Source organism: Salvelinus fontinalis, chromosome 32 (assembly GCF_029448725.1).
Source record: "Salvelinus fontinalis isolate EN_2023a chromosome 32, ASM2944872v1, whole genome shotgun sequence".
NCBI classification, from domain to species: domain Eukaryota; kingdom Metazoa; phylum Chordata; class Actinopteri; order Salmoniformes; family Salmonidae; genus Salvelinus; species Salvelinus fontinalis.
The window spans coordinates 1,820,708-1,832,804 of record NC_074696.1 but is presented as its reverse complement, the minus strand read 5'-3'; the positions used below and the strand labels follow the sequence as shown (position 1 = coordinate 1,832,804).

At 44.1% G+C, this 12,097-nt stretch overlaps 1 protein-coding gene across 4 annotated transcripts in view; it reads left to right on the top strand.

Moving 5' to 3' along the window:
- Positions 1 to 5,121, top strand: part of rrm2b (ribonucleotide reductase M2 b) — a 55,040-nt gene extending 49,919 nt beyond the window's left edge. For all 4 annotated transcript variants that reach the window (XM_055893194.1, XM_055893193.1, XM_055893192.1 and 1 more), the window contains 2 exons: positions 1,046 to 1,159; positions 1,337 to 5,121. In XM_055893194.1, the coding sequence (XP_055749169.1) occupies positions 1,046 to 1,159; positions 1,337 to 1,489 (267 nt within the window). In that variant the 3' untranslated portion in view covers positions 1,490 to 5,121. The remainder of the gene's footprint in view (positions 1 to 1,045; positions 1,160 to 1,336) is intronic.
- Positions 5,122 to 12,097: the final 6,976 nt, after the last annotated feature.

Sequence of the window (12,097 nt, the reverse complement as noted above, 5' to 3'; positions counted from 1 at the left end):
CACAGCCAGATCAGGCTATAACGTAAAGGTCCCGTGTGGCTCAGTTGGTAGAGCATGGCGCTTGCAACGCCAGGGTTGTGGGTTCATTTCCCACGGGGGGACCAGGGTTCAATTCCCACGGGGGGACCAGGATGAATATGTATGAACTTTCCAATTTGTAAGTCGCTCTGGATAAGAGCGTCTGCTAAATGACTTAAATGTAAATGTAAAGACAATTCCGATTTATACTATTCTGTTCTTCTGAAATAGATTACATTTTCCTCATATCATGTTTTTTTAGACCTGTCTAAAATAAATAATGGATTTATTGTGAAGGTATAGACTATATTACATGGATGTATAACTTTTTAAACTGTAGATGTTTCAAACGGTCTTCATCAGTGGCTTGTAGGCTGTGTGGAAGCCAGGAGATGCTGAATGTTTGTTAATTAACGGTCAATTACCGTGAGACCGGCAGATATTTGCTTGACAATCACCGGTTGACAAAATTTGGTGACCGCCACAGCGCTACTCTCCACATTATAAAAATATACTTAATTGTAAATCCATTAAAAACAGTGAGGTTTGGTTCATAGAACTTTTATCATACAGATACAATTACTATCTAACAATGATCTGGAACGTGTCCATAACCACACATTTTAACGTGAATCTGGAACGTGTCCATAACGACACATTTTAACGGGAATCTGGAACGTGTCCATAACGACACATTTTACAGTGACTGGAACGTGTCCATAACCACACATTAACGTGAATCTGGAACGTGTCCATAACCACACATTAACGTGAATCTGGAACGTGTCCATAACCACACATTAACGTGAATCTGGAACGTGTCCATAACCACACATTAACGTGAATCTGGAACGTGTCCATAACCACACATTAACGTGAATCTGGAACGTGTCCATAACCACACATTAACGTGCATCTGGAACGTGTCCATAACCACACATTTTAACGTGAATCTGGAACGTGTCCATAACCACACATTAACGTGCATCTGGAACCTGTCCATAACCACACATGTTCACATTTTCAGGAGTTTCTGACCGAGGCCTTACCTGTGGATCTGATTGGGATTAATGGTGTGCTGATGAAGCAGTACATTGAGTTTGTGGCAGACCGTTTACTCCAAGACCTGGGATTGGCCAAGGTGAGTCTTTCATCATTATTTTGATTCTACAACATATTTTTAGTGTGTAGGTAGCGTATACATAGCGCCAGCCTGTTGGTCCTATCAATCCAACTCATGGATTGATAGGATGTCATGCTTGGCTTGACAATGACAAAACGGAGTTGGCAAGAGCAAAACGGATGCTTTCTATCGCAGGTCTATCTGACAGAAAACCCCTTTGACTTCATGGAGTCCATCTCACTGGAAGGGAAAACCAACTTCTTTGAGAAACGTGTGGCTGAGTACCAGAGGTATGGAGTGATGTCGAACACCATGAACTGTGACTTCACCCTGGATGCAGACTTCTAGTTTTAAACACATTGTTCCACGTGAAGAAAAAGAAGAGGCTTCAGGAGTTCCACGACAACCTCCGATGCGATTGGAGGGGAATCCTGATTGGAGGGGAATCCTGATTGGAAGAATTATAACCACATAGGTGCTGAGTGGCATAACATCAATCCAAGTACAGACACTCGTGTGGGTTTGAAAATGAAAAAGGCCACCCATTGTTACACTATTGACCTGTATATTGAATTTACATTTGTTCTATTTGATCTTGATTAAACAAGGACCTCACACTGACAATAGCAACAATACCAGTGAACCAATGCAATGTTTTTAATAAGTGTAACGGATGTGAAATGGCTAGCTAGTTAGCGGTGGTGCGCGCTAATAGCCTTTCAATCGGTGACGTCACTCGCTCTGAGACCTTGAAGTAGTGGTTCCCCTTGCTCTGCAAGGGCTGCGGCTTTTGTGGAGCGATGGGTAACGATGCTTCGAGGGTGGCTGTTGTCGATGTGTGCAGAGGGTCCCTGGTTCTCGAGCCCAGGTAGGGGCGAGGAGATGGACAGAAAGATAAACTGTTACATAAGGACTTATTGATCAATGCCTTTTGTTTGTTTTATAAAAGGAATACTGCTCAGTCTCTCTCTCTCTCTGATAATCATTTGTTCTAGGTGCATAGCTAGAACTATTAGGAAGAATGTGTAGTGTTTGTGTGTTTGCAAAATGTGCACGACACCACCATATTTTCCTTTGTATCCCATCTGCTTCTACATATTTCCAGCTCCATCACTTATCAATGCTTTCTTTTTGTAGACAGCTTGCCACTGTCAAATGAAGGCCCCTCCCCCTGACGCGAGCTCGTTGGTAGTGCTGGCAGTGGCTATGCTACATGCTAGCTGACGTTTTGAAAAGATGGCAACGGACTGGCAAGCTTTAACTGATTAGGCCAAGTTAATATCCGGTCGTCTCAGAGAGCTGTTATCCTCCGGGCCGTGATATGTCTGATCGTAGTTTGGGGTGGAATTGGGTCTGACGCCTGAGCTTTACCCGTCATGGGTGATTTTTCTCCACGGCGGCGGACTCTTCGGTGGGGAAAAGGCGAGGGGCTCCGGTTACTCAAGACGGGGGCTCCGGTTACTCAAGACGGATCAAGTGAATACAATTGTGAAGCACGAGGAACAAAAGAAGACAAAAAATATATCAGGAAAAGGTGCACACATTTAGCTATCTGTAAATAGGAATTGTCGTAGCATTGGTAACTTTTTTTTTGCTGTGTAGCTTTGTGTTGTTGGCTGGCTAGCGTGTCAACTTGCTAATATTAGCCGCTAGCTAGCTTAGTTTGCTATTGTTAAGTACTGACTTTGTTTTGATAGCTTAGTTTCCAGCTAGTTAGCTAGCCATGTTCATTAGCATTAATGTTTTCATTCGTGTTTTCAATTTCATGTAAATCATAAATTACGTTTTCATCCTAGCCTACTAACGTTACTAGGTAGATATGCTGGTCTAGCTAGCTAACATTAGGTAGTCAACTGATCTGCGTAATTAGATCTGGCTAGATAATCACTTAGTATAATCTGGCTAGCTAACAGTAGCTTGTCTGATCACTGTCAGCCTGCCTGATGTCTAGATTGCTTTCTCATGGTATTTGTGCAAGTCACACACACGGCCCAGTAACAGTTACTCAGTTTGTTGTTTCCCTGCCTACAGAAGGCTCAGTCTAACTGGCGGACAGTTCCAGAGCCGCAGGAGGAAGTGAGAGAAGAAATCTCTAAACCTTCCCCAGAGATTAAAACTGAAAAGGTTTTGTAGCTGCCATAGAGCCACAAATAACACCACAGTCTTTTGAAACAGTTTATTAGAATGTGTTTTTTAATATTTTTTTTCACCCCTTTTCTCCCCCTCTTTCATTGTATTCAATTGATAGTTAGTCTTGTCCCATCGCTGCAACTCCCGTACGGACTCGGGAGAGGTGACGGTTCGAGAGCCGTGATTAACACAATGCCCACTTAACCCGGAAGCCAGCCGCACCAATGTGTCGGAGGAAACACCTGGCGACAGTGTCAGCGTTCATTGCGCCCGGCCCGCCACAGGTGTCGCTAGTGCGCGATGGGACAAGAACATATCTGCCGGCCAAACCCTCCCCTAACACGGACGACGCTGGGCAGCCTACGACAGAGCCTGGACTCGAACCAGGATCTCTAGTGTAAAATGGTATAGAATCAGCTTGATTATCTCTGTCGAAAACGCTTGAACCTTCTTTTTTTATATTTTCAGTGGAATTGTTAACTAACACGCCTCTAAAGAAAAATGAGAATTAAAAACAGTTTCAGCCCTTTGTTTGTCTGTGATCTTGCGGAGTTACTCCACCTCAAGAATTGCATTTGACAAAAGGCTCGGCACACACATACTCAGGCTGACTGGCAATCGTTCAGGCAAATGAGAAATAAGTGCACTCCGGCTATCCGGAAGGCCAAAGTTAGTTACTTTAATGAGCAGTCCTCTCTCTGTGGGTCTAACCCCAAGAAGTCCTGGAGAATAAGCCCTCCTCTCAGCTTCCCGTGTCCCTTAATGTTGATGATGTGGTTGTTACTGACAAGAAGCACATGGCTGAGCTCTTTAATCACCACTTCATTAACAGGATTCCTATTTGACTCAGCCATGCTTCCTTGCCTGTCCAACATTTCCTCATCCCCCACCCCTTCTAATGCGACTATCCCCGATGCTTCTCCCTCTTTTCCCCATGCCCCGCTACAAAGTTTCTCCCTGCAAGTACTTGGGAGCATGGCTATACGGTACACTGTCCTTCTCTCAGCACATATCAAAGCTGCAAGCTAAAGTGAAATCTATACTTGGTTTCCTCTATTGTAATCGCTCCTCTTTCACCCCAGCTGCCAAACTAACCCTGATTCAGATGACCATCCTACCCCTGCTAGATTACAGAGACATCATTTATAGATCAGCAGGTAAGGGTGCTCTCGAGCGGCTAGATGTTCTTTGCCATTCAGCCATCAGATTTGCCACCAATGCTCCTTATAGGACACATCACTGCACTATATACTCCTGTAAACTGTTCATCTCTGTAAACCTGTTGCAAGACACACTGGTTGATGCTTATTTATAAAACCCTGTTAAGCCTCCCTCCCCCCTATCTGAGATATCTACTGCAGCCCTCATCCTCCACATACAACACCCGTTCTGCCAGTCACATTCTGTTAAAGGTCCCCAAAGCACACACATCCCTGGGTCGCTCCTCTTTTCAATTCGCTGCAGCTAGCGACTGGAACGAGCTGCAACAAACACTCAAACGGGACAGTTTTATCTCCATCTCTTCATTCAAAGACTCCATCATGGACACTCTGATTGACAGCTGTAGCTGTTTCACGTGATGTATTGTTGTCTCTACCTTCTTGCCCTTTGTGCTGTTGTCTGTGCCCAATAATGTGTGTACCATGTTTTGTGTTGCTACCATGTTGTGTTGTTGTCTTGGGTATTTCTTTATATAGTGTTGCGTCTCTTGTTGTAATGTGTGTTTTTGTCATTTATATGCCTTTTGTTTGGCCGTCATTGTAAACAAGAATTTGTTCTTAACTGACTTGCCTAGTTAAATAAAGTTTTAAAATATGTATATAATAAATGTTGTCTTAGGTCCCTCTTTATGTAGTGTTGCGTGTTTTGTCCTATATTTATTTTTAATCCCAGGCCCCCCGTCTCCACAGGAGGCCTTTTGGTTGGCCGTCATTGTAAATAATAATTTGTTCTTAACTGACTTGCCTAGTTAAATATGTAATACCCTTGTTTGAACTAGGTATTGAGTTTATTTGTTATAATTAATTGGTATGAAATTTAAAAGGTGATTGAATTGCTCCTAAATTGTAATGTTAATGCTTTTCTTTTTGAAGAAATATTTAATGAATAAGTGAATAGTTTGGTTTACTTTTAAAGTTTTGACAAATAGGGTCGCTTGTTAAGCTGTGGCCAATGGGGGAGTGGACCTGGTTAACGGGAGGTCTGGGGCAGTGTTGCCAATTTAGCGACTTTTCCCGCTATATTTAGCGAGTATTCAGACCACTCTAGCGACAAATTTTCAAAAAATCGACTAGCGACTTTCTGGTGTTATTGGAGACTTTTGGAGACTCTGAAAGCACGTATCGTTCTCACGCTTCGAACACACCGACTGTGTATTTGCGTTTCGATACACCAGAAGTACATTCATTTCCAATGGAACGCTGCATTTGCCTTGCAGCATTGCGTTGCAGAGGCAGTTGCTGTGCGTTCTGTGTGGTGCATACGTTCGTCAAATTGTATGAGTGGACTTGACAGAAAGTAGAAAAATATGAATGTAGATTTTTTTTTTGCACACATTCAGTAAAAATTTGGGATTACATAAAAACTGTTTGATTGCATAATTTTTTTTACATTTTTTATTTATTTATTTGCCAAGTATATTATTTATTTGATGACATCCTCAAATTAATTGTGAGAGCCTATAATATAATTTCCCTCCAAAATGCAGTTTTGGAGCGAAATGCAATAATAAATAGTCAAGATAGGCAGAGTAGGCTCTTTCAACAATGAGACCAACGTTGAGGAAGGTGGTCTTGATCGCGCTGTTGGGCCGGGACCAGCCCCGCCGAAAGCGCAGGTCTGTGTGGGTCCAGAGATGGTTAAAGTCCCGAAAGCAGGCAGGGGAGTTCCACCGTCTAATTCAAGAGCTTCGACTGTTTGGAGAGGAATTCCGATGTTACTTTCGTCTGGACCGAAGCCAGTTCGATCACCTACTCCAGATGGTTGGAGCCAGGATCGCCCGGATGGATACCAACTACCGGGAGTCCATCAGCCCAGTTGAACGCCTGGCGATTTGTCTCCGGTAAGCTACATTCTAGTACATTTTTAAAGCCTTTGATACCATAATTGATTGATATTTGATACATTGTATTTATGTGCAACCTAGCTAGCTAAAGGGCTCTAGTTAATAGTCCCTATTTGACATCAGATGTACTTTTACAGAATGTAGAGTGGGACTATAACTTTTCCCAAAGTTGGTTTATAATCCTTTTTTAATTATGCAATGTTACCAAATGAAAAGAAAGGTGCCTTCTGCCCTGATGAAGGCATTGTTAATGGTGGTTGATGAGTATTACAATATAATTAGTATAGCATAATAAACAGTAATGAGGTAGCTATATGAGTAGATATAATATGTGGGTGGAATTCAAGTTACACACAATATTTATCATTTATATTTTAGATTCTTGGCGACAGGGGACTCCTACAGGACCATAGGATTCAGCTTCCGAGTTGGACGGTCCACGGTGGCAGGCATTGTCCCCTCTGTGGCACAAGCCATTTGGGACTGTCTGGTTGGTGAATACATGCCTGTCCCCAAGGAGGAAGACTGGAGGGCCATCGCTGCCGAGTTCCTGGAGAGGTGGGATTTCCCCAACTGTCTCGGCTCCATTGAAACATGTAGTAATCCCGGCTCCACCGTGCTCAGGTTCGCAATTCTACAACTACAAGGGTACATATTCAGTTGTACTCTTGGCTGTAGTAGATGCCATCTACTGTTTCCGTGTTGTCGATGTTGGTGCTTACGGCAAGGGAAGTGATGGCGGGACCCTCCGGGACTCTGCCTTTGGCCAGGCACTTCAGGATGGCACCCTGGATATTCCACCACCTGCATCACTCCCTGGGGCTGAAGACCTGGGACCTGTTCCCCACATCTTCGTCGGCGATGAGGCCTTCCCTTTAAGACCCAACCTCATGAGGCCCTACGCTGGACGCCAGCTGCCATTGCCAAAGCCTGTAAGGATCTTTAACAAAACGACTGTCAAGGTTAGTTGTTGAATGCGCCTTTGGGATTCTGGCAGCCCGATGGAGAATGTATCGGAGAGTGCTTGGTCTCAGCCCCTCAAATGTCGACGCCTGCGTGAAGGTCACATGTGTTCTCCACAACTACCTGCGAAGGTCATTCCAGGAGCCGCTCCGGATGGAGATGGGCAAGCCAAATGGTCACCTACCTGATGTCACCAGGGCAGGTGTCAACAACGCCCCCAGACAGGCACTCCAGGTGAGGGAGAAGCTGACCACCTACTTCTCATCGCCAGCAGGTGAAGTCCCATGGCACTATGCCGTGGAGTGAAACGGCTCTTTTAAGAGCCCCGTAACACAAAGGTTACTTTAAGAACCATCCGCCGTTGTCCATAAAATTGCATTTTCCCCCCAGATGACTTTATGTATCATTGTCTCTTCATTTGGAAGCTATATTTAATTGGGAGTAAAGACCACACCTTAATTAACCCCTTCCCTCTCCCATTAACGTCAGTATTATACACACCTGGCATGGTACATCAGTTGAGCGGGAGCACTAATTAAGGTTCTACGACATACAGTTAGTATGATAACAAAGGGAAAGGGTAACCTAGGGTCCATACAAATAGTACAGTTTACCACCATGTTCACTGGCCTGACAAAATACAGGTGGGAAAAAAAACGAATTAGGAAGAGAATGTGTTTTTACTTTCATCTTGTCTTAGATCTACAAAGGTGTGGGGAAGAAATAAGCAGATTAAGTCTAAATTAGATATGAAACAACTGACTATGAAAACATAATTTAATAAGTATTCAAGTACAGGAAAGAACATGACAGGTATGTGTGTTGTAAAAATGTTTTAAAAAATTAAACTATTAAAAGAGGTGTGTATGTGCGTGTAAAAAATAAATAAAATGAATGTGTAGCCTGTAATCTGTAAGGGAACAACAAGAGCATGTATTTTTGACACAACTGCAGACCGATACAGGGACAACTCATAAAGCCTAGACGTAGTAGGGGAACTTCAGACATGGCCATAAAGAGAGAGAGGGCAGGGCACTGGAGATCTGACGTATGAAGAGGTGTGTGTGTCTCTGTCTCTGAAAAAAAGGAAATAATATGTAGCCATAACACAGCTTAAAAAAATGGCCCCTGGACGTCATGGACCAGTCGATGGAACATAACTTCACAAAAAGTTTCAACACCCTGGTTTTCAAGTGGTTTTAAAGGAAATAAATATATTGACCTTTAGTCTCGTAAGACACCAAGAGCGTCTGTGAAAACGCCGTATGAGTTTCAATTCAGAAATCTATGTAACACTAATAATGAATGCTATCCTAAGAATTTATAAACAAATGACTTTATGAATTGACTGAATTTAAACAGAACTGACGTGTGTGAAAAGAAAGGTACAATGAGGGAGGCCAAAACAACAACCAGACAACTCCTCTCCTCTCCCCTTCCTGTCCCCTTCCTGTCCCCTTCCTCTCCTCTTCCTGTCCTTCCTCTCCCCTTCCCGTCCTTCCTCTCCCCTTCCCGTCCTTCCTCTCCCCTTCCCGTCCCGTCCTTCCTCTCCCCTTCCCGTCCTTCCTCTCCTCTTCCTGTCCTTCCTCTCCCCTTCCTGTCCTTCCTCTCCCCTTCCTGTCCTTCCTCTCCCCTTCCTGTCCTTCCTCTCCTCTTCCTGTCCTTCCTCTCCTCTTCCTCTCCCCTTCCTGTCCTCTTCCTGTCCTTCCTCTCCGCTTCCTCCCCCCTTCCTCTCCCCTTCCTCTCCTCTTCCTGTCCTTCCTCTCCCCTTCCCGTCCTTCCTCTCCTCTTCCTGTCCTTCCTCTCCCTCCTCTCCTCTTCCTGTCCTTCCTCTCCTCTTCCTGTCCTTCCTCTCCCCTTCCTGTCCTTCCTCTCCCCTTCCTGTCCTTCCTCTCCCCTTCCTGTCCTTCCTCTCCCCTTCCTGTCCTTCCTCTCCCCTTCCTGTCCTTCCTCTCCCCTTCCTGTCCTTCCTCTCCCCTTCCTGTCCTTCCTCTCCCCTTCCTGTCCTTCCTCTCCCCTTCCTGTCCTTCCTCTCCTCTTCCTGTCCCCTTCCTGTCCTTCCTCTCCTCTTCCTGTCCCCTTCCTGTCCTTCCTCTTCCTGTGAGCTGGCCGGCTAAATTGACTCCATTTCTGAAAGGGAAGAGAAAAACAACACATACAAGCTTAACATAATGACACCATAAAAGGTGAGATTTGTTAACTAAATACTGCTTGTATAGTGTCGTTAGTGGCATAAATATAGGAACAGTGTGGTAAAGTTGGTAATACTTGCTGTTAACTCATGGAATTTGTATTTCAGATCAAAAGATGAATATGACAGGCAAATATTTAGACAGCAACCTGTTTTGGGATATTTTCTAACCCAGAAACAACAGCTATACATTTGCCTCATATTAATCCTTTGATCTGAAATACCAATTAACCTACATGACTATACTGTAAAAATGACCTACTTTACTTCACTGTCGCACACTTATGACACTACCTGTGATGTGGAGAGAAAAAAAACGTACCATTGAACTCGGCTTGGAAAAGCAGCTGATACATTTGAACCTTGAATGCTGCTTTTCTTTGCTGAGGCAGTCTCTTCAGTGTTGGCACCAGGCTCATGGCAAAGAGGGTCTCTTCATCCTCCCTGTGAGCATCAGGTTGGGCTGCATCCCTCTCGACGACTTGGAGGAGCCTCTGCTGAAATGAGTTGAGTTGATCTGGGGGCTGGTACCTCCGATGACGCCTGGTGTGACGTTGTTCCTCTTCGTTTCTCTCTCCGTTTCTCTCCACGGCCACAACCTGTTCAACGAGGTCCTCAGTGGTCACTTCCGTGAGGTTCATAATAATCTCAGGCGGTCCTAGATCCAGAGGTGCTTCCTCCATTTCATCATCTTCCATGGCTGCACCGGTGGTGGTCATACTCGTGGATGATGTTGTAGAGGGTCTCACTACACCGGTGGAGGTGATGGTCGCACTTGTAGGTGACGTTGAGGGTCTTGATGCACCGGTGGCGACAACACTTGTGGATGACGTAAGGGGTCTGGCTTTAAAATTGCCACTCCTTGCCCTAGGCACAATAAATGGATCCAGAAAAGAAAGAATGTGGCAGAAGAGCCAAGGCTGCTGGCCTGAAGCTGCCGACCCAGACCTCTTCTTCTCTTTCTCTGCCCTTCTCTCTCTCTCTGATACCTGTCCCTGAGTCCTCTCCACTTCCTCCTACAGTCTTCTTCTACATAGACATGAACACGATAAGCCAAACCATTACCTAGCATAACTATAGTTATTAGATAGCTATCATGGACATGTCACCTACTGTACACATAGACACACACGGTTATTTGACCAAATTATCAGGGGTACAGTAGTATCTACTATTTCCATTAATCTAGCATTCACACTGTAATAAATACCATTTAAAATAACACAAGCATATTGCTATTACGTTGTTATAACTAACTTCTTTCTAAACAGGGTTTCTCACAAACTCATGAGCAGAAACTGAGACCCACACATACCCAAGGACAGAGGGCTGGCACAGACATTTCATAAACACTGATAAGAAAAGGGTGCTTGGGTCTGCATTTCACGAGATAATGAGACACACACACACACACACATACCCAAGGACAGAGGGCTGACATAAACCTTTCATAAACACTGATTAAATAGGAACATCTACGCACACACCTAATCTCCTGTTTTAGCTGAACATTTGGTAACATATAACTTTTGTTGCAAGACTCAGAAGGATGACGTCCAGCTCATCCGGACCAATCTGAGAAGACAACAACCTGTCCAGAACCAACCAGAAAACCAGATCTACCAGACTCAACCTACTTTCTGTCCTGTATAAAATGACTATGTATTTCTGTTATCTGGGCTCTGTCTGCAGGTTCATTACGAGCTGAATGAACGAGTCCATGCACGCTTGTATCAGATATCTTTACCTCTGAATAAAACAGCTTTTTATTATACAAATATCCACCCTGTCCAGAGTCTCTACTTCTTCTCAGTTCTCCAGTAAACTTGTGACATCAATAACACTCTTTCAAACATGAAAATTTGGTAAAGGTATCAGGGGTAGTAACTAGCATAATTTATTTGACTATTTCTTTCACACACACACCTCATTGGCTAGGTTAGCTAGCTAGCTAACGCTAACTAGCCACATCTAGCACAAGCTCACTACTAAACTGACCTGGCAATCCTACTATCGTGGACACTTGTCTCCAAGCAGAATTTTTTGTGTTTATGTTCCTGTAGCGGTCAGCAGTTGTGTCAAAAAGACACGGTTTTGAGGATACTGCGAAAATGATTCTCTCCTCCATGTGTCCAACCGCATGCGACCGTCTGCAAACGGTACCTGCATCAGTATAGTTGCCTAGCTGCGCAAAATGTTATGCAGCAGTGATGCAATGACGCAGTCGGTGTGTTCGAAGCGTTATATGCATTATACACTGCATCCCTTGGCACCCTATATAGTACACTAATTTTTAAAGTAGTGCACCATAAAAGGGAATGGGGTGTCATTAGGGACCAGCCCTTACTGTCTCCATTCTCCATTGTGATCAAGGAGCCAGCGTGTTTCCAGTCAGGACTGGGTCATGGCACTAGTTTGTAGTTTTTTAAACGGGTAGATCACAGACGAAGCACTGGATTATCTTCATCATCCTCGTGGCACATTGTTATTGGATCTGCATTGGCTTGATCTCAGATAGACCAACAGAGATCCCATATGAAGTCTGTCTGCCATCTCTCTATTCAAATCAAATGTACTTATTTATATAGCCCTTCTTACATCAGCTGAT